Source organism: Hesperophylax consimilis, chromosome 9 (genome assembly GCF_061612785.1).
Source record: "Hesperophylax consimilis isolate HC1 chromosome 9, BYU_Hcon_1.0, whole genome shotgun sequence".
Classification (NCBI taxonomy): Eukaryota; Metazoa; Arthropoda; class Insecta; order Trichoptera; family Limnephilidae; genus Hesperophylax; species Hesperophylax consimilis.
The window spans coordinates 24,976,761-24,999,715 of record NC_142844.1 but is presented as its reverse complement, the minus strand read 5'-3'; the positions used below and the strand labels follow the sequence as shown (position 1 = coordinate 24,999,715).

Sequence of the window (22,955 nt, the reverse complement as noted above, 5' to 3'; positions counted from 1 at the left end):
ACTTGCGGCACGTTCCAGAGTCGAAGATAAGAAGATCACCCTGGTGTAAGGTCACCATTCAGAATTGAAATGTTGCTTGAAATGGCTTTAGCCATGTTTGATGACCAGATCTGAATAGCCAGGTAATCCCACATCTTCCTCTTTCCCATCTACTTCCCCTCCCCACTACCTTCATGCCATAGTCTCACTGGCTCCAGACGTTTGGGAGCAGTCAGGACTCTTGTGCAGTATAAACATCAAAAAAATTATCTATGTTCTATGTTTATAAATAAAAATCTTAAATCTCCGAAAGTTCTTCCCCGATTGCTTTAAAATTTTAACACAATGTTGCATCCGAATACACATGTGTTTTTATATACCTATATTATACAGATGTCACCTGTGACAGGTAAAAACATGTTCTTTTGAAAAAGAGCGTAATCTGTTGGACAAACATGATTTTATTTTAAAAACAGCTCCATATGTTGGATGTAAAAGCAACATGTGCTATTGTTTCTCTATCTGCACAGACAGATTGAGCCACAGCAACGCGTGGCGGGGTACAGCTAGTATATATAAATATTATTGAATGGTCCCCGCATCCTCATGTTAGTTAATCAAACAACATATGGAAATGACGGCAGAAAAGATGGGGGGAGGACCAGGGAAAGGAGACGAATTCTCGGGCATTGAATGAATAAATTAAATTATTAGGTAAGTATTTATTTTAAAGTTTTGATTCTTCTAATCAAAAATTTTGTACCTGAAACATAATAATGTATTTTGTCAAACATAAATCTTTGGATAGTTGCAAAAATAGAAACGATACAGGAATCTTTCGGTTTCCAACATTCGGTAAAAAGTATTGTAGATTCAAAAAGCATTGAAAATATGGCCAACCAACAATTATCACACTAGGGTCTTTGGTTTTTTTTCACATATTATTTGACTAGATTCTTCTAATCAAACATTTTGTACCTCAAACATAATAATGTATTTTGTTAAACATAAATCTTTGGATAGTTGCAAAAATAGAAACGATACAGGAATCTTTCGGTTTCCAACATTCGGTAAAAAGTATTGTAGATTCAAAAAGCATTGAAAATATGGCCAACCAACAATTATCACACTAGGGTCTTTGGTTTTTTTTCACATATTATTTGACTAGATTCTTCTAATCAAACATTTTGTACCTCAAACATAATAATGTATTTTGTTAAACATAAATCTTTGGATAGTTGCAAAAATAGAAACGATACAGGAATCTTTCGGTTTCCAACATTTGGTAAAAAGTGTTGTAGATTCAAAAAGCATTGAAAATATGGCCAACCAACAATTATCATACTAGGGTCTTTGGTTTTTTTTTCACATATTATTTGACTAGATAGATGCGCGGTGAGATAGGAAAGCAGAAATTTTTTAAATTCACAATATCTGCATGTCGAAAGCAGTCAAATATAATCAGTAGCTTATAAGAAGCTTTCCTGAACTAATAATTTTATTTTTCAATTCATTACTTTATAATGAGGCGGCCAGCGCCAAAGACTGCACCCAATTTTGGGAAACTTAGGAAAAAACCAAGCTAAATTAATATTAGCAGTCGGTAGTCCAATATACATGAAATAGTTGCACACATAAATACTAAAATTAGAAGTGCTATTACGAATGTCAAACAATACATTTACGAGTAAATAAAGAGACTTACATAACATTAAGTTTATAGTCATTTATAAACATGTCTTATATGTAGTAAAAATAGGCTCTATGGCTAAGCAGTGGAAATTTATGCAATATTTTCAAACATTGATAATAACATTTATGGCAAAACAACCTGTTAATAAGAGATCACTTTAGATGTTAATACTTTTAACATATTATTAGACTTTGTTGGATTTTTTAAAATGAATTATATAGAATTGACATATATCTCAGTTATAAACTAATATTGTGTTGTAATGTTCTTATATTATTGAGACCTCGTTTAAAAGTAATTATGAAAATTGGGATAATAGGCACCTTTTGCAGAAAAAAATTTCACAAAAACATTAAAAATAATGACAGACATTTAGTTGAAATGTTTAAAATTAATAGCTACATATTTAGTGAATTTACATTATTTTTATGTAGAACTTTTATTACATATAAACATTTAAATGCTATAGACACATTAGTGACATTTATAAACACCAAAAGCAATTTGTCATTCCAATGCAACCAACGCAAGGTTGTTATCTATTTTTAGGATTACATAATTTATTTAGAAGTAAACCTACCATACAATTAACACTGGTAAGCGATCTATTACATGTCACATAATATTACGATTCACATCATTGCGCCACTGACTTACATTATAATTTTTGCAAATGCTAACTTTGGTAATATGACTGATAACTGTAAATACATTTTAAATTGCAAACAATCTATGCACTATATAGATGCTTTGGATTCTGTGAGACATAACTAGATCCAAGGTGTGTCCTTGAATTATTACAATAATAAAATGATATCAAAAAGCTGTCAAATACTAGCACAGTCAAAAAGATGTGTAAATTTTCTTTATTTTTAACTTCACAAAAATAACATAAAATCTTTAACTATGAATTATTTCAGATAGGAATGAAACACTAATAGAAGAGTAATATATGTATTAACTATAGACTTACATATAAATTTCTTACTGATAATCTCCAATGGAAATCACAATAAATAGAGGGCCGTTAATACAGTACATGAGCTCAATAATAATTGTTACTTTCAAAAAAAAAACTTGTTTCAGTCTTCACACATTTTTGACATTATACAAAATAAATAGCTTATTTAAAAGGAATATTTTTACAAATGATAAGAAATTACTTTGAAAATACGTAAAGAGATTTGAACACATTAAAACTTGCATCTTTTTCTGTCAGGTATAGTAAAAACTTAAATAGCTAAAAGTTATCAGACCAAAGAGCATTAAAAAATTAATTTCTTGAGGTCACTCTCCAATTTTTCTCAGAACACAAGAGTGTTTGCTAGTGAGCGATCGCTAATGAAAATAGAGAATTAAAAGCGCTGCAACAATGTATATCCTTTGGTTTGAAAAAAGTAAAGTGTGATACTAGGCCTAGGTAAAGATCAAACAGCGTGCTTTGACTCATCACCTACTCATAAGAACCAGTCGACTAGATTGAATTGGTCATCATCAAGGATAGAGCATTCGAAACGAAGTACAAAATCAAGCCATAATATCGCAAAACCGTATTATGTAACGGGTCTTTTGTTAGACCACAAAAATGTTTTATTCGAAAAGGTGGGAGAGATGCTGGGAAGACTGTTGAGAGCAAAAGGATATGGATCACCAGAAGTCAAATGACATCAAATGATGCTAAATCTCTTCAAGAGCTGAATGACATAACAATATGAATTACTTTTTGGAATATTCTAAATATGTAAATAGAATGGCATGACAATTAACCACCACCCTGTAGTTCTCACTATATCTATACTATACTAAATAATTATATTATTTTGAGTTTGACACCAAGTGACTTATATAAGGTAATAATATTCTTCTCAATTAAATATCCTATTGTCATTCAATTGTACGTAAATATTTGTCTTAAGACATTAAATGTTTCTTTGGTTTTACACTAATTCAGAATATACTATGTATAATATTACATATCTAGGCTTATACTTATATCGTGCTATTTATACAGGACGATTCTTTGTGCAAAATATATAAGAGAGTATAGGTGGCGACTTGTATTTACATGCAAAGTAAGTTGCAAAGTCTTGTCTTATTTTAAATGGGTGTTTCGATAAGTGTTAAGAATAATGCAATGTTCACAGGACCTTTTTGCTTGTAAAAGTCTCCATTATAAGCTCATTTAAATAAATAGCACAAAGAACCAGTCACACTGTACATTTGTGTTATTCTATGTCCTGATACAGGTGTCCGGGGATAAAGTGCGCTAACTTCGGGAGGTGATTCTACATAATGGTTGGAGTAAAAAAGACAAATATTTTTTTTCGAAAAGCCAATATTCATTTTCCCATATTTAATATTAAATATTTTTCCATAGAAGAATATTTATTTTCCCATACAAACAATTCATCTTTTTTGCCTAAAAACTACCTCAAAACATTAGAATTTCGAAAAAAGTTATTTTTCTTATTTACTTTTAAAATCATGTAGAATCACCCCCCGAAGTTAGCGAACTTTACCCAAGGACACCCTGTATAGTTTACATAGAACATGCTTCATTTACATTCCTTTAAACACTATAACTACTATTTAGTAATCAATATAATAATATAAAATAAATCATGTTCATATAATAATTTGAATTAGTTAGCTTATACAATTATGTCAAAATTAATTGCAATATTATTATAGGTAATAAAAATGGTAACGATAATAATAATAACATGCCACTGAATACAAAATGTTGGTATATATGTAAATATATAAATTTATCAAAAGCAAGTAAATCAGTCAATAAATTATCTGGCAAGTTAAAATTGAGCAAAAAAGTTGCCACCATTTTATTATTGTAGTACCATATTATATAATATATAGCAGTTTATAACTCAGATAAATAAAATATTAAGCTCTTCTCAATTGTTATGCTGCATATAGACATGAGAAAAAGAGCGCGAGCCGAGTCATGAATTATGGGAACGGTACGATGTAAACGGCGCGAAACACAGCTTGCGGTTACCTCGTTCCTTTCCCAAAATTTGTGGTTTGGCTCGAGCTTTTTTGTCCTGTTTATACGCAACATTAAGAATTTTTTCACTTACAATGTGAAAAGGGAATTATGTAGGTGCAAGGAAATCTAAGAATAGCATTATGTATATTCATGGTTTTTCCTCATTAATATCTGATTATTTTTTATGTAGTTTTTATTAGTCTTAAACTGGTTGAATTATTAATGTGACTATCTACGTAGCAAAACTATGTAATATTTTATAAACTATTTACATTCATATTGTAGACGTTTTTGTACCATGCTATGATATATATAAATACCTACGATAACAAAGTGTTTTGTGGAACCCCTCTGCTTCCACAACCGAGATATTGCTCTACTGAGATTATGTAATGCATAATTAAATTTGTTTGTGAGCAAAAATAAATTATTTGTATGTTCCATAGACATTCAATTTAAAAGATTTGCCCTAACTTGAAATCTGGGTATCATTTCGACGAGCTGGAGCATGACCATATTTTTGGCACCAGGAAGGGTATGAGAATGCTTTGAATAAACTATGATATCATTTGTACATTGACCACCGAAAAGCGCATATTGAAATAACCAAATCATGCGCAAAAAAGTAAAGTTCGCTAAAGCAAGGAAAAGGTTTGCAGCGCTGTCCATTGTGGGACGTTTCAGCGCAGGATCTGAATGTTCATTCTTAAACAAATCGCCTGGCGTAGCTATGCTAAAATTGAGTTGAGGTGTCTAAATTATAACACATTTGTAAAAGTGTCTAACTAAACAGTGTAACAAAATATTAAATTTTGGAAACAAGCCCAAACTTTTCTTTGGATTTGGGATATTTAGTTAAGTTTTATACGCAGCCAACAATTCTTCCTCTCCCTATGACTGTAAAGGCTGTCAGATCAATTGGGGAACTGCCGCGGAATATCATTTGTTTGTACAGGATCTGTCACCTTGACAGCTGACAGCCCTATGATCATGACGCTCTGTAAATTGATCTGAGCCTCATTTTCAAATATTGCCTGGCTAGCAGATCATGGCATATCATCGTCGCAACGCCAACACTTAAAACACATCACCTTTTTAGGTATGACGGGTCTGTATGGGATTGTATGGCGAGCGATATGGTGTTATAAATAACACTTTGATGCGTATCGCGTAATGTGTTGCCACCATGTAAACATAATCAGACCTTCAATACATACACTTTTATAAACCTGTGACTTTTAACAATCATGTTACAAATGGTTCTGTAGTATAACAAATATAATGTTGCATATTCCTAAAACTAATATTATATTCTCTCAGCAATTCCTTCGCAATATTCTATTACTAGACTCTAGACATATACAAGGACATAATTATTATAATACGAGAGGGGTATCCAAAAGAAACCGAACGGATGTTGCGGGGGCTTGGTTTTTGTAGTACTGGGTTCTGCCACTAGAACCATGTACAGCTACCTTTCCCCAGTCATTATACCAAGCACTGCGCAGGAGAAGTCATCCTTTCGGCTGGTGTAAATTTTTTGATGACTGTTTTGTGTGGCTGATTTTTAAGAGTTCCAAATGACCCAAACTTTCTATCTAAGATCGTCAAAGGGACAAATCATGATGTTACGCATAAGACCCCAAAACAAAGCAATTGTAATTGCAAAACAATCCAATAGAAGATTCCACATCAATTTATCCAAATTCGCCAAAAAAGCTCGACAAGCGAGATCGAACATCAAGACGATGCTGATTTGTTTTCTCAATGTGAGAGGATCCATTCAGAGTTTGTTCTTCATTTGAGAACCATAAACATCTTTGGTTCTCAAATTTGAATTTTCCCTGTAGCATCATCGTTGTAGGAGATTTTTAACATTTCAAGAGTTTCTGTGACTTTCAAAACTTCACAGCCACACGCTATTCACGAATATCAGCCATCGCAAAAACGAAGAGCACACAAAACGACCATCACCAAAAAATTCACACCAGCCGAAAGGAAAACTTCTCCAGCACAGTGCTTGGCGTAACGACTAGGGAAAGGTAGCTGTACACGGTTCTACCGGCAGGACCTAGTACTAACAAAAAATAAGCCCCCAACAACATCAGTTCAGTTTATTTTAGGTACCCCCTTATATATGTATTTACAAATTAAAGTTCCTCCATTAATTAATAATAATTCGAGAGTAACCAGCTCCTGATAGAGAAAGTCATTGATATTGTTAAAACTGATTATTTTACGTACTATCAACCGCAACAGAACATATTGTTTAAGATTCTAAACACTTTTAAACAATATAAAAAAAAAAATCTTTGGAGTTATTTTTATTTCGTTAATGTGAGGCCTCAGAAGCTGTTTATTATTCGTTGTTCTTAGTGTGCGCCTTCTTTATCTTTATTGTGATGGGGTCCAACGCACTGGACCCCATGCCACAGTCACTAGGTACCCTTTCTCGTCATCAGGGGTGGGAGACCATAGCCCGTAAGTTCATTTCCACCGTCACCAGATACTCGTCGCTCTCTAGAGCGTGGTGGGGGGAAAAGGACCCTTGGACCCTTTCCACCACGATGACGAACTCTTCTTTATCTCTAGTGACCGGTGGGGGAGAGGCTATCGCTTGGGCCCCTTCCATCGTCGCTAGGTACCCGAAGAGTTAGGCGGTAGGGCCGTAGAATTATGACGAGTCTTTCTTGAACCTTCTGTATCCACTTCTGTTCCTAAGGCTACTGATTTTAATGCAACCGTCTTGTTGAAATCTATTGTAGTATATCCTATGGTTGGCTTTTTTGGGCTACTCGGCGGTAATGACTGAGCGGTTTCTCCTTCAGAGTCGGTCTTAGAACTGTGCAAATCTAATACAGCATATTTCACCTTGGGATTGTTTTCTTCGGGAACTGGGGGCACCTCGAGTGACAGGCCTCGAGAGAGCTTGCTCCGCTGACGATTGAGAAGTCTGGGATCGTACTTCACTTCGGTCGGACCGAGGTTAGCGTAGTTGTGCTTCTCTTCCTCTAATTCCATTCTGTCCATAAAACTAAAATTGGTGTTTCTTGTGGAAGGGGCTGCACTAGCCGGCGTCTGCGGGTTCGGGTAACTGTTCCGGTGGATAGCTCCGGCCTCCTCTCGGATGGCTGAGAGAACATTATTCTCCCCGGGAGCTAAGTTCATGTATAATCTATCATCAGGCTCCCTCTCCACAGCTAGAGTTGCATAGTGTTCACTAGCGGTGCTGTGAGAGGGAGAGAGAGGAACACTCTCACAAAGTGCACTGGCTGGGCAGAGCTCTTCCATATCCACAGAATCATCATCATCTCCCTGGTCAAACTGTCTCTGCTGGAGAGAATGCCTCAGTGTGGCCAGATCAGAGTTGATATCCCTAGTATTGGTGTTGGTGTTGGAATAAGAGTGACCAGATAATTCCACTTTGGGCTTCTTGTTATTATTGTGTTCTCTCTGTTGGGGGAAATCTTGGAACTGATAGAGGTTAGTGACCTGTGCCCCGCCAGCGGGCAATGGAGCCAAGGGCATGACCTCCAGGATGTTGGTGCTGGAGGGGGAGCCGGGGGAGTGCACCTCGGGGCTGATTGGGCCGCTGCTGATGGATCCTAGGCGGATGGTTCCGGAGAAGCGTGAGGCGTGTGAGGGCGCCGGGGCGGGCTCCAGGTAATCAGGGTGGGAGGAGGGGGGTGGCCGGGGTAACGTCCCAGGAGGGCGGGTGCTCTCCATAGCCAGGGTCTCCAGCACATTGCTGTCGGGGTTAAGGTTCCGTACCTGAATGACCTGCTGCAAGGTGTTGAAAAGCTGCTCAGCCCTTCTACATTTGAAGGCGTATATACCCTGGCCTGTTGTGCATCTTCGACCTAAAATATAGTGTAGTTATTATTATTATTTAATGAGAAGGCAGCAATCCGCTGACGCACTCGTATCTGATTTCTCTATAATTTAACAGTAATTGTTTTAAATTCAAAATAAGTTAATCCTTTCTTCTCTCCTTGGTTTATATTAGTAGAATCAATGACATGTTGTGGAATTTTGTTCCATGCATCCACTACTCTTTATTCTCTCATTTGCAAGGAAGCGTTTCCTAGGATTGGATGCAAAAGGTGTAAAATTCATGTTTTGAGTGTCCACGGAGATTTATATTTTCGTTGGTGGAGAAGATTTTTTAAGATAGAATATACAAAATATCTTTAAAATTACAGTTGGATGTAAATTCCAAAGAAATCTGTCATAAACTCTGTTGAATAAAAATAACTTTGATGAATCCAATACAAAATACTATCTACTTATCTTATTAAACATTTAATAAGATAAGTAGAATACCTACAAATTAGCCTAATTTGCAAAGACCATTCTTGAATTTGTGCAAAAAAAACCCAATATGATCAGAAATCATAAGAAAGATTGTACAAAATTCTGAGTAATATGCCGAATGAGTTGGGAATATACAGATTTCAGCGATGCCGAATGAGTATTACTTACTTATACTAGTTACTTACTTATTTTAGATTTGGGTTTTAAGTAAAGATAGGCATTTTGACCTGACTCCTGGCATAATCTCTCACAAATGCTTACCAATGATTCCGGTCAATAGTCATTAATATCGTCATTAATACACATATGCGGCCAGTCTGGAGTTACACCTAACCAAACCACTTGCTACTTTTAATCGTGACCAGTTAGTGCCTCAGTTGATAAATGGATTCAATTCTTCTTCTAGCCAAGTCCTCCATCATTGCACTAGCAACGATGGTAGTAGGAGGTTTTCTAACATTATCAGGTTATTAGGCAGTCTGCTCTACATAACTGGACAATGCAGGTATCTAATCTCACACAGAAGTGAGCTACTAAGGCCTTGCGCGCACCACGATTTTCTGTACCACGATAATTTTGTCGCAGAAATGCAACATATGAGTTAGTAAGTATGTGCGCGCATATACGACAAATAAATAGTTGCTATTTTAAAATTGTGATTTGTCACATTTTTCCGCGACAGCGCGCGACGCGATTGTCGCAAAATAAAATTATAGCATTTGAAGTTATATGGACACGCGCGCACTGCGATTTAAAATCGCTACCTGACAACCTTTCTTCAGCTGAGATTGCATTCCGCCATCTAGTATTATTGTATGCAATTTGAGGTCCAACAATTCTTAATAGTTTGTCAAATGTCTGAATCGTCATTCTATAATAGCCAAAGAATTTTTTTGGATATTGTCGAAGATCATTGTACTCGTATTTCAGATAAAAAAAACCTTTAACATATCTTTCTGCTGTAAAAGGATGAGTCCAGTATTTATGTGTTCTTTTATTCCTCCTCTTCCGAAGAAGCAAAACAATACAAGCAATTTGTACGAAATCCATGTTGAGAGTGAACAATTCATCGCAATTTTTCATCGCGATGCGCGCAGTATTATTTTTGCGATTTATTATAGCACGATTTTAAAATAGTGTCGCAAAAAATACAATCGTGGTGCGCGCTAGGCCTAAGTGAGACTCTAAAATAATTACAATAATTAAAAAATGAATTATTTACCTGATTCAAAGCTGAAGGTGTCCAGTTCGAAGCCGTACCTCCGCAGCGAGCGCAGCGGCCAACGTGTGGGCTCCTTGCCACGCCGATACAACACCAGCTCTGTATCGGTGACCTCAAGCTGCCCCGCCCATAGGCCTACGCCAACATCGTCGATGATGATGACCCGGAACACGTTGGGGTGGACATCGTTAATGTCCCTGCGGCTCTGCACGCAACCCATGGCTTCAAATATACAAATAAAATATGTTGAAACCAATTTATCCATGATCAAACCATTGTAAGTTCTGTAGATCCCAAAGACTGTCACGTGGAAAGAAACCCAGATGATAGGAGGATGTCCCAGTGGACAAGGGGATGGTTGCCGAATGATCACATGCGCAGGTTCATTTATATATTGCTGAATACCAATCTCGACGACTTTGGATATACATAATCATAAAGGCGTATAAATGCGGAGGTTTAAGCGATTTAAACCCTCACCATCAGCCTCAGTATTGAGGAGGAAAAAAGAGAAAGGTAGAACCCCCACCCATGTGAATGCTATATCTACGCCACTGCATTCTCAATATGGATAGACTCACTGAGAGAAATCTACTGGGACTATTACCATGACACTGCCACCTCAGGAGGCAGAAACACTGATAGGTGGATGGATATAACAATGACCGATACGTCAAATAATATATGTGCGAAACAAAACAGTAAATCTAGGGGAGATAATATTATCTTATAAAGAATTCATAGCGTCAACGTGCTGTACATTGTTAACATAATTTTAAAAATTAACATTAGAGATAGCCTAATGATAGCCAACATTAGATAGATAGACAAAAGCGGCTTATCTTTTAGTTATCAGTGTAAATTATTACAACCATCAAACTAAATCCATTCTCATTTTTATGGATGATACTTATTTTTTCAAGAAACATTGGCCAGTTATAATTGATTCTTATACATATATAGTGGGAAATTAAACAAAGAATAACCGATAAGATTAAGTTGTTTTAAATGGGAAATCTATTTTAGATTGAAACTTCGGTGGGGAGATTTTAAGCAGGATGTTTTGTGATATATCGTGTCGTAAAAACATACAATTTTATAATACTCGAACGATTCTAAATAACACAAAAGCTTTGGATCTAGAGGATAATTAATTAATTATTTTTATATCACTGCTTAGTTGTTAATGTAACTTCATTGCTATTTATAGTTTACCTGATTGATGCAATTGATAATTGACAATATTTCTGCACAGAAAACAGGAAGTCCAATAAATAATTAACTATTGTGATAGCCGAAAGAACATATTTAATACGAAGGGCGCAAATTGTATACGCCGTACACAACGCTATATTTACATAAATAAAATACCTCAGCAACGAAAAATGCTTTGAACCGATACGCACAACATTTCAAATGCAACTTTTATCGAATATATTAATAACTCGTTGAGATAGTGACATTCTTCGCATCGTATCACTGATTATTGTTATCGCAATTCTAACTTTTAAGTAGACTCAAATTTGGACAGAACGGGCAAAAATTAAACCTTATTTTAAGAAATATTGGTAAATTGATAAGAAACGCGAAATCCAAATATTTACCTCATTAGCTCTTAGTCTCCTCAAAATAGATGTCATGAGGATATTTGAAATATATCACAGCATAATAATTGCTATATTTTTTTGACATTTTCAACAATCACAATAATTATTTTATTTGTTTAGTTGGATAACATGCTATATACTCCCAGACATGTGTTCGTAAAATGTACGTTAAAAATATTTTTTATGTCATTTTCAAGAATGGGTCACCAGGACAATCTCCATAATATGTACATCTAACCCCGTTATAAAAAATAAATAGTTCTGAACAGTAATAGTAGTAGACCTCGCGCAAGTTTCTAAGAATAATTTTAAATTGAGATTATGGAAATTACATTTTATTTCAACAATAACTATTGTTGTAAGAAAACTATGAACACGCGTAAAATAAATAATTAGGTTAATTGAGATATTTATGCCTATTCAGAATGAAACTAAACTTTCAATGTTATACCAAAATGTGACTCCATACAAAAAAAGTTAATGGCGGCAAAAGGATCGTTTTATAAGATGAATTTGTAACTTTAAATAAAAATGGAATTATAATGCATCTTTTACTATCAATCCCTACGTGAATCTTTGTTTCTTGTGGTAATTAAGTTGAAAAGTAATTTCCATAATCTGTGCCTTTTAAGTGCAGCGGTTAGGGATATATTTACTTTAATTTGAACCTAGCGTACAAAAAAAAGTTTCTAAATTTCTCCCATAATAAATCAATACAAAAATTTCCTCTGAAATGAAAATTTGTAAGTACCTATGTATTTAAATACCTGCATACTTATAAACCAATTGTATATTTTAGGTAACTTATGAAGAATAATAATACACTAGTAATAATACATTTTGACGAAAGAAACGTCAATATTTCAAATGAGAATTCTTTCTTCAAGTTTCTTCAGGCAGGTATGTACCATAATATTGAAAAAATGCAAACAAGAAAGTCCAAATAAACATACAGATTTCTAATAAAATAATAAATGACTATTAAAGTTTTTGGCGGTCCAGACGTTTCAATTTTAGTTAATCAGCTCGACATTTGATAGCATATTGGCCAGTGTGCACCTTCTTTTAACAAAGTCGATCAAGTTTTAATTAGAAATCTTGTCGTTAAATAAAAATTGATCAACTAAAGTTGAAACGTCTGAACCCCTATATTTATGGACCTATGTGCCATAAGAGTTATATATAAATTTCGTAAAAAAATTTGCCAGAGGTTCTTTATATTATACACATCTAAAACGTTCTAAAAGGTTCTTCACTGTTTTTAATTTACCAAATACCTAATAATACCCCCAACTTTTGATGATTACTACACATTCTAATGGGGAAAAAGTTAAATAGCGCCTCCTAGCGGCATGAGTTGTGCGCCTTGCTTTTCTCTCGTACATTTTAATGGAATTTATGTAAAATATTTTCTTTATTTTACGTTAGTAAATAATAAAATTTTACTGCTTTTTTGCGCTTACATATAAAAATATATTAGCGGCTATCAACTCTCTCCATTATGGTTCAGAAGGGAAATGAAGTACTTACATAAATAGAGAAATTAAAAAAATGTATTACTATTATCTATTAAAATAAAAATGTTCGTTTGTTCAAAATCTTAAATCTCCGAAAGTTCTTCACAGATTGCTTTGAAATTTTGAGACAACGTTGCATTGGAATACGCGTGTACTTATATTATAATAGATGTCACCTGCGACAGGTAAAAACATGAAAACAAAGTCATCTTTTGAACAAACGTGTTTTTTTTAAAACAGCGCCATGTGCCAACAAAGCATCACGTGCTATTGTTTCTCTGTCTGCACAGACTGAGCCACAGCAACGCGTGGCAGGGTAGAGCTAGTATATCAATATATTCAATAATAAACTCCAAACATCAACATTTATGATGATTTATAACCTCAACACAAACACAGAATGCTACATGGAACCAGTAACTCAATGCATGGAACTTAACTAAACAGCTTTGCTAAATTTACCAACATTTTTACAATTTTATTTTTCAATCAATAACATCTTATTTGCTAAGATTTGACGAACTCATTATATTATATTTCACAAACTTAAAATGTCAGCGATGTTGGCATCCTGAAAAACGATTTGGAATGTTTTTAATGTTTGTAATTATTAAATCCGTAACCTGCACGCACAGAACCTGCGAGTACTAAATAGAACATTTTTAGAATTTTTTCAATCAATATTGATCAAAATTAATTTAGAAAGCGCCAAACACCGTCACCAAATAATAAATAAATTCAATTTGCCGCCATTGAAAGGAATGTCAAAGTCAAAACGCTACACTGGCGCCTTTAGCGGTCAGAGTTGTCGATATTGCCACTATTTCACAGGAGTATCACGTATCATTATTATTATAGGGTTTTGAAATTACACACATTTAGGTACTACCGAGATAAAAAAAAGAAAGCACGTTACCAGGGGCTAGAGACGCGGAAAAAGACACTAGTGTGAAATTGGGTACGAAAATTTAAACACAATAATAATGAATTGTAAAATTAGCAAACAAACCTTTAATCAGAATCATTCATTCCATTTCCGCAAACGTGTTGTTTTGGTAATAACTCCAGTAGATTTAATTTTTTTTATCAATAATAATCTTCTAACTTCAATAAGAGCATAAATTTTTTGTAATTATTTCCCTAACCACTGAATTTTTAAGGAACAGATTATAGAAATTAAACTTAACTTTAACAATTACCACAAGAAACAAATATTTGCATGCACAAAATGGGTTATTAGATTCATAGTTTTGGCTAATTAAGTAATTTATGCGTGTTTAGATGTTAGCATCTCATCAATAATGATATTGCATTGAACCAAAGTACAAAAATGCATCCACGACCGCATCTGATAAATAATTTAACGGTGTTTAAAAACCTGCAGAGTTTTATTTTATTTTTATTTTGTTTTATATATATAAATTACAAACAATACAAACAAAATGAACCTTTGTCTGTCCAACTGGGAAGGATTCCCGTTTCAGGACAGCCAAATTGTGTATTTAGTACATAATATTATTAAGTTGCGAATGCATATGTTCTAAAATACCCACAAGAGATGAAGAGATGTTCAAATTCAGATAACGAAATTCTATTGAAATTAGCATTTATTTTTTATTTTCTAGTCATTTTCTGTTCAATGTTCTATTTTTCACTGTTTTGTTTTTTTTAAAGGAACCATTTTCTTGTAACCTCCCCTAATAGATTCTATAATTGTATGTATTTCTTAACACAAAAAATCAGTTAAATTCACCTATCCATTTATGGAAAATGTCACTGTAATAATATTTCTAGTAATTTAGAAACATAAGTATATAAAATTCAGCATTTTGAATGACTAGCTTGCACACTTTTTTATTTTCGCCAAAATAGTCCAATATCTCCAAATCTATTTAATTCATTGAGATATGGTCATATATTTTTTCAATCTTAACGAATTATGAACATTTTTTATAATGAACATTTTTCATAACTCCCTTTCGTCTCCTAAATATTTTTAGTGCTGCCCTGGAAAAAATACCACTGCCATTGGCCACTGCAAACAATAAATTTATGAACGGACAATTTTTTTTCATATGGCTACACTTATGAAAATGTCAAAGAATTAATGGCGTCCTCTCTGTGTCTGTTTACGTTTTTTTAGAAACTTGTCAAGTTAAACACCGATTTCAGGAAGTCCTTTTTATAACATGACACTTAAAAAGCAGGTAATGTAATAGAATAAAGTTTTTTTACATTTGTATAAGATTTCATCCCGTTTGGAGATGTCAAATACTAGGTTAAGTAGTCATTGTTTATTATAACTGCGAACTTCCAATTCGACAGGCTAACAGCAGCACGGAGTCAAGCTCGGGTTCCAGCTCAGACTCGAGCAGTAGCTCGGGTTCTTCCAGTAGCTCTGGCTCGGGCAGTAGCACAAGTGATACAGATAGTAGCAGCAGCGAGGAGTCGCCACGGCCGCAGGAAAGCGCGACTGCACCGGCCGCTGCGACCCCTGCGGCCCCTCCGGACCCTCCCCCAAGGCGCCCCACACCGCGTAGCAGCACCGACACAGCACCTGCCAAGCCCATACTTACCAATAACAAAGTACAGGAGAAAACATCCGCCCCTAAAGGCAAATCAGACAAAACCCCGGTGAAAGTTCCTGTTAAAAAGCCTTCTGCTTCGTCCAGTGAAGAAGATGTGCAAATTAAAAGTGATACCAAACCTCCCCCTCCGAGAAGGCGTTCTTCAGCACCCTCTAAACCTAAAACAGCACCAACCTCCTCGTCACGAAACTCCCGTCCCCCGTCACGTCCCCCCGCTTCTGCCAAACCACCACCACGCGCTCCTGCCACCACTAAACCCACACCAGCCACTTCTAAACCAGAGGCTAAACCAGAGAAGAAACCTCTTAAGAAGAAAAGTATATTTTCCCCAGATAATAGTTCAGAATCAGAGCCTGAACAAGTCAGTGCACCTAAACCAACACCCAAACCTTCTGGCAAGAGTTTGCCCCCTCCCACCCAGACTAGGCCTAAAGGTCGTCCCCCCAAGACTTCCTCCTCATCCAGTGAGAAGGGGAAGGGCCCCACTGCGGTGGAGAAGCCTAAAGAGACAGAGCCTCCTCCTCGACAGAAGAGGGGTAGTATATCGAAAGCGCCTCCTCCCGCTGTCAAGAAAAAACCTGATAAAGATAAAAACAGTAAATTTACCTCCAAAGCATTTGTCTCTTCCTGCAGCTCCACAAACAGTGAGTCTACTGCCTCAGCATCCAGCTCTGATAGTGAGAGTAGCTCTGTGTCTCGGAAGAGTGCCGTTTCGGATAAGAGTGATATGTCTCGGAAGAGTCCATCTTCCTCGAGGAAAAGCCCATCCTCTTCCAGAAAGAGTCCGTCATCTTCAAGGAAAAGTCCAATTCCTTCCAGAAAGAGTCCGCCACCTTCCAGAAAGAGTCCGCCGACTTCCAGGAAGAGTCCTCCCTCTTCCCGAAAAACACCACCATTGCGGAAGAGCCCAGTTCCTAAAAGGGCAGCTATATTAACCGCCAAATTGAACAAATCCAGAGCTAGTAAACTAGACCCTGTTAAGACTGAAAAGGTATGTCACTTTAATTACCATGAATATATTATTTTTAATATCTCTTGAATGTTTCCATTTTCATAATGGTTTGTAATTCGTTAAACTTTCATGACAATCTTTACAATTGGGCAAAATGTACTTATTACGTAGAATATTTCTGTATGGATGATCATACATACATCCTAATAACCCTTTTAAAATATATTTATGTTTCTGTTTACAAAACATATTCAGTATTGGGTAAAGAAACTTAAATTATTATTTATGTTGTGAGTGGGCATTTTACTGCATTTTCTGGGGAGACATTATTTATTTTTCCAATGCACTAAGCATTTTACACAAATACAGTCAGCCTTAGTATCTAGTGCGCTTATCAATCGCCTTATAATTGCCTACAACAATACGTACATATATTTAGAAAACCTATTCAGGGGTGCCGTTGCTTATACTTACTTCCACACTGCTGTTTACAGTAATACCTACCCTAACTTGTAGCTACTTGAAAACACATAAATTTAGAATCACACTGCATTTGAAAGTCAAATGAATCACTGAAACTATATTTAAATTGATTGAAACACGTACCAATTTCTATTAAAATCAATCTATATCGTGAAAGAACTAAGGCCGTGTTATTTTTATATTTTAGCTGTGATTTAGCCAAATTTAAATCTAGCTATATTCATATTTGGAACTCCATTCTAAAATTTAGAACTGTTAAGAATGTTTAACTTATGGTTAATTTAAAATGTTGGAACATTACGTAATGAATAGGTAAGGTAAAAATGTTACTTATACATACCAGACTCGAGGCTGGCTTAACTATACCAAAATTGATCTGGGGCATAAGAATCCATTAAGTTAAACGGTATTAATTTGGCAAAACCATGACCAAAAGAAAAGTTTATATATAATATATGTATTTGATATTATGAACTGTTTTAATTGCAGAACACCCCCACGAAGGAGGCGTCCTCGGTTCTAGTGACGGACTCTGACGCTGAGAACACGGCCCCGAGCAAGCCACTAACCAACTCCTCCAGCGTGATGGCCAACAGCGGCTCCTCGGCGTCCATCACGAGGAAGCTGACAAGGTCGGCTAGTCTCCGGAAATCGCGGCACGTCATGGGTAGGGCGGCCAACAGCGATACGGACTCAGATGCTGATACAGGGCCCGCTAAGAGGTATTTAAGATTAAGTAAATTGAAATTGCCATTTAGATTTTTTTATTTGCATGAATTATCTTTTTTATAAATAGAAGAGTTTTTTTTAAATAATACTCATTAATACATTTCGGCCGGGAAAGGTAGGTCTACCCGTTCGGTCGATTGATGCTTAACGCCGGGAAGGGTAGTTCTACCTTTTGGAATTTCAATGGCAGAAAAGATGGAATTATTCAATGTTTTTATATGAATATTATATACCAATCTCTTTGAAAAGGTTCCAACTATATATACATAACTATCGAATCGTAATGCAAGTCTTCTTTTTATATTTATCTTCATGCCTTCCGTTTACATCGGTATTTCAACAAAAGGATAGTAGATTATTTGTTATTGTAATAATTCAATTCCTGGAATGAGGGTTTTTATGACCGTAAAACCCGATTCTAATCTATCTCTGTTCCGCCCCACTCAACTCCTATGTGCAAGCGAGCGAGCGATGTCGGGCGTATTTAAAGAAAGCAGGTATGAGCAAATACCGATAGGTGGACCGAAATAAATATATTACAAGGTTAATTGAGTTGTATTTCAAATAATATTCGATTACCGTTTAGTACTTTTATAGCTTGGGTATTATAAGTTACTACGTAGAAATTTTTACTAAAATATTTAAAACAAATTAAAGAAATTCACGCGAGTCCTTTATTTTCGCCTGGAGACGGCGTAACGCCAGCGCAAAAAATACCCAGCCGAAATGTGTTAATACATAGTTTGTAATTATGTATTTGTATAGTGTGTGGATGGAAGGGATAAAGAATATTAATAAGTTGATAATTCACGCAGCCCAGTTTTTGTGAAAAATAATCTAAAGTGTGCTTAGACAATTTGTTTTAATATATAATAAAAGATATTTCAAAGGTTAATTTTAGATAGCTTAATCTGTAAACTGACTAACTCCATTTTTGATTATTGCTGAGCTAGTTGCTGGGGCAGAACATAATTTTGATTCCTTTTTGTAAAATTTCATCAATGCTATTTTATAAAACAATACACATTCTGTAAAATCGTCATATTTGACATATCTTTTGTTAACCCTTGTGAAACCTGTTCTTTGAGTACTACATCTTTCAAGACTCAAGACAATGACTTTTATTATCCAAATCTTTGATTCCATTAATTAAATGTTGAAAATTTACAGACTTGTGATCACTGGTCCACTATTAAAACCAGTCATATTTTTTCTAGACCAAAAAATTACCTGCGAAATTCATGAAAACAATCTGCTACTGTTTGATTGATTTTAAAATACACTTTCATTATTTTCCGAATAATTATTCCTCATTTATCATTTCATGAATAATATTATTTATAAAATGCATTCTTTAAAATATGAGTAATATGTTATATATTTTTAATAGCCGGTCTGCATCTAAGAGCCCTGTCAAACGAGCTACTGTATCTTCAAAGGGCCCCCCTGCCCTCCTTTGTCCTGTGAAGGGCCGAGGGGGAGGCCTAGCATTCGGGGGACCCCCGGGCATGGTGGCTGAGCGAGGGCTGCGGCCGCAGGATCTGGAGAGGGGGATGGAGCCGCGATGTCCACTGCCAGGCTGTGATTCCAAGGGGCATTTGAGTGAGTAACCTTTCTGTATTATGCATTCATAACTAAAAACTGTTTTAACATTAAACTACTATACTAAACGGTTTCAACATAAACCGAACGGTTTGAACAAACTACTATATCCAACAGTTTGAATTCAGAATTCTAGTTTTAAAGGGATGCTACTGTTAAAAACCTAGTATTTCGTTACAAAAGAGATAATAGTTTCGCATAAGGTCATTTTTCGTAACTCTCTATAATATGCATCATCAATTTTAGTAATAAATGCATTGTTATTCTGTTTTGAGAGATGCTTTAATTAAAACAGGTAAGATAATTATAATTTCATGAATAAATTTTTCTCCTTTTACTAAAGATTTCCGTGGAGGGGAGCACTCAAATGAGTCTATAAACCAATTTTTATACAGCCGAATAATTCAAATGTAATCAATAACTGCGAAATATTGTTCAAACCCATTCTGATTTGATTATAGTTTGACAGCATTTTTCTCGGATTTGCAGAAATCTGTTTTATCTATGTTGTTTTTTTCCTAACAAAATATGCACAGATTTTTTAACCTCTCAGACAAAGGCATTTGTATGCTATGTGTTCCTTTGAGAACTGTCAAAACGCGGAAATTTTTGTGTTATTCACGACTTTTGCTAAAAGCATCATAACTCACGTCTTGGGAAACGTAGCTTCATTCTAAAAAATGTTTTGGAAAGATTATGAAATTCACTATCGCATTGTTTTGTTATACGTAAATATTTGCGTTTCTAAATATACATTTTCTGAAAACGTCAAAAATATGTAAAAATCGCTGACCATTATTTCAAAGCTGTGAAAAATGTACTTTTTTCTGAGTATCATAAAGAAATAACACTTTATATATTGAAGAAATATAATTAAAAACTATTGGTCACCTCAAAATATTAACCGTCCAAACTAAAATATTTTTAATAAATTATTTAAAAACGCAATAAATTACGAACGAACAAGCTGACAGATTCAATCGACTCAGATAATGCACCTCAAGATTCCATAGATATTTTTGAATGCAGACGCGTAGCGTTATTCATTATCGATACTCTGTTTTTTAAATCATGGCAATCCGTATACTAGTGATGGAAATAAATCGATTTTTGTAAAATCTCGCGCGCTTACGTGAAAAGACGTACTAATGTCTTGACCGCTATTATCATATTTACGTCTTTTGACGTTCTAATGTTCCGAGTGGTTAATATCTCTCAAATGGTTGGCTACTCTGCTAAAGTTGGATAAATACTTAATGTTTTTGTCAACAGATGGCGGTAATAAAAATATTTTATTTTAAAACCAATTATGCAATGTTTCGATCAACAATTTTCTTTTTAGTTTTTCTTCATTATTTTTATTGTTTGAATGTTTTCGTAGGTGGCAGATTAGAAAAGCACTTTACGATAGAGGCGTGTCCCATGTACCACAACACCAACACGGAAGAATGTGCCGCCCGGTATGCTAGTATACGGCAGACGGTGGAAGCGAGGCGGAAAGCGCACCACGCATTAGCCGCACGGAGAACGCATCAACCAAGCTTAGAACACAGAGCGTACCAGCTTAAAGTCAAGGTTTGTTATTAAATATTTAATAGAATGATGCGGAGAAAACAAATTTACACCCCCGATTCATTATATCTATAAATCGGACATGTTTGTCATTGTCTTCATATACATATCATGTGTTCGGTTCATAAATTTTTTTTTTCTTTTTGGTAATAACCTAAAGAAATATCGATATGAAGTAATGCGTACGATACCGGGTACACCAAGCAAATCCGCTTGTAATTATGTACTGGGTACACCAAGCTAGTCCGCTTGCAATTATGTACCGGGTACACTAAACTAGTCCGCTTGTAATTATGTACTGCGTACACCAAGCTGGTCCGCTTGTAATTAAGCTATTAATTTACACGAGGCTCCATAGGAGCCAATTCAAAACTCATCGGTGGGTATTGCAATCAGGGCCTCACATATGCAAGCGCCATTGGAGCAGTCCGCTCCGGGCACCGTTTGGTCCTAATTTTTCTTTAGTACTTCCTCCCACGTACTTCAAAGGATTGTCGTATGCAATTTTAGTTTTGACAAGGGGCATCAAAATTATACTCGCGCCAGGCGCCGTTTGGCTCAGGGCCGGCCCTGATCTCAATCATAGTTGACGAGAACACAACACTCACACAGATGTATTGCTTGCATACAGCATGTTTCAAACTTGTTGTTCAACTTCATAAAAGAAAATTTCAGTGAATTTTAAGGCGATCCACCTTTCGTAACATTAGGAATAGCGCGAACTCGTGTAGTCCTTAAAAAAAACATTGCCAAAATGCAATGTTTTATTTTATTTGGTGAAGTTCAGGCACAAATATTAAAATGTTGTCTGATCATAATTTGCCACATTAAATAATAACACCGTTTGAAAAGGGGTACTCGTAAGTAGAAGATTTTGCACTTCAAGGCATTTTTTGTAGACCTATTTTTAACAATTTTTCTAGGCTTATAAAAAGTCTATCAAAAAGTGCTTGATTGTAGCAAAGGCCATGTTGTGTTTTACTCGCAGTAATCAATCGAAGAATCTATAATATTTCTGTCAATCAAATTTTCAAACCAAAAACACATGATTTTGGAATACATCGAATAGCTGTAAAAACTTTTTGAATGTTCAAATTCAATGATCTATAAACTTATTCTCGCTAATAAAAATAAGTAGCTATAAGCGTGACAAAGTGCTGTTTCAGAAGTGTATAAAATATGCAGGTACATAATATATAATATTTACCAAACAACACAAACCAAGTTGTGTTGTTTGGGTGAATTCTAATTGTGCAACCTATTAAGTACATAATTTAGTAAAATTTTAACATTGATATATTCAGGAAATGCGCTCGAAATGGAAGCCTCCATCAGCCCCGGGCGGTGACGTGAAGCAGGAGGAAGAGCGGGAGCCCGTGCTTGAGGGGTTCGTGCCCGACTATGACCTCGCCCTTTTCCGGGAAGCACAAGCCGCCGCCGCCTACAAGATCGAGGAGGAGCTGAAGAACATGCCGCCTTCCAAGGGAACCAGGTGAGAATAATTGCACTTTTGTTTTAACTATTCAATTTCAAACACTGAGGAAAATAATTTCCCTCAGGTCTTGCGTCATCTTTGGGGGATGCTATGTGAAGGGTTTTTTTTTTAGAAAACAAAAGAAGGAAGTTCTGGGAAGGAAAAATGTATGATGGGTGGTTGGTTCAATGTGTCCAGGAATGATGGGCTTATCAA

At 35.4% G+C, this 22,955-nt stretch overlaps 2 protein-coding genes and 1 non-coding gene across 4 annotated transcripts in view; 2 read left to right on the top strand and 1 right to left on the bottom strand.

Moving 5' to 3' along the window:
- Positions 1-717: 717 nt before the first annotated feature.
- On the bottom strand, positions 718-11,930 carry LOC149421089 (uncharacterized). Of its 2 annotated transcripts, XM_089635799.1 has the most exons (3): positions 11,820-11,930; positions 10,216-10,437; positions 718-8,539 (listed from the first exon to the last, which is right to left on the bottom strand). In XM_089635799.1, the coding sequence occupies exons 2-3, from the start codon at positions 10,433-10,435 to the stop codon at positions 7,317-7,319; spliced, it is 1,443 nt and encodes a 480-aa protein (XP_089491925.1). In that variant the 5' UTR covers positions 10,436-10,437; positions 11,820-11,930; the 3' UTR covers positions 718-7,316. The 2 variants fall into 2 exon arrangements, with proteins under 2 accessions (XP_089491925.1, XP_089491924.1); XM_089635798.1 differs by lacking the exon at positions 11,820-11,930 and having other exon boundaries at positions 10,216-10,530.
- A 3,506-nt stretch (positions 11,931-15,436) lies between these two features.
- The window catches only part of chm (lysine acetyltransferase chameau), a 114,298-nt gene continuing 106,779 nt past the window's right edge, over positions 15,437-22,955 (top strand). Inside the window, exons 1-6 of the mRNA XM_089635797.1 lie at positions 15,437-15,546; positions 15,665-16,918; positions 17,852-18,084; positions 19,482-19,693; positions 21,075-21,268; positions 22,570-22,757. Of these exons, the coding sequence (XP_089491923.1) occupies positions 15,529-15,546; positions 15,665-16,918; positions 17,852-18,084; positions 19,482-19,693; positions 21,075-21,268; positions 22,570-22,757 (2,099 nt within the window). The 5' untranslated portion in view covers positions 15,437-15,528. The remainder of the gene's footprint in view (positions 15,547-15,664; positions 16,919-17,851; positions 18,085-19,481; positions 19,694-21,074; positions 21,269-22,569; positions 22,758-22,955) is intronic.
- LOC149421088 (U5 spliceosomal RNA) lies at positions 19,990-20,105 on the top strand. The gene has a single exon (XR_016302649.1). It is a non-coding gene; the product is annotated as a U5 spliceosomal RNA (small nuclear RNA).

What these genes read in the sequence shown, in the direction of transcription:
- LOC149421089 (XM_089635798.1), bottom strand. Translation starts at nt 10,480, where the DNA reads ATGGATAAATTGGTTTCAACATATTTTATTTGTATATTTGAAGCCATG. An exon ending in CACCTTCAGCTTTGAATCAG is followed by an intron (nt 8,540 to 10,215) that starts GTAAATAATTCA and finishes ACTATATTTTAG; the next exon opens with GTCGAAGATGCACAACAGGC.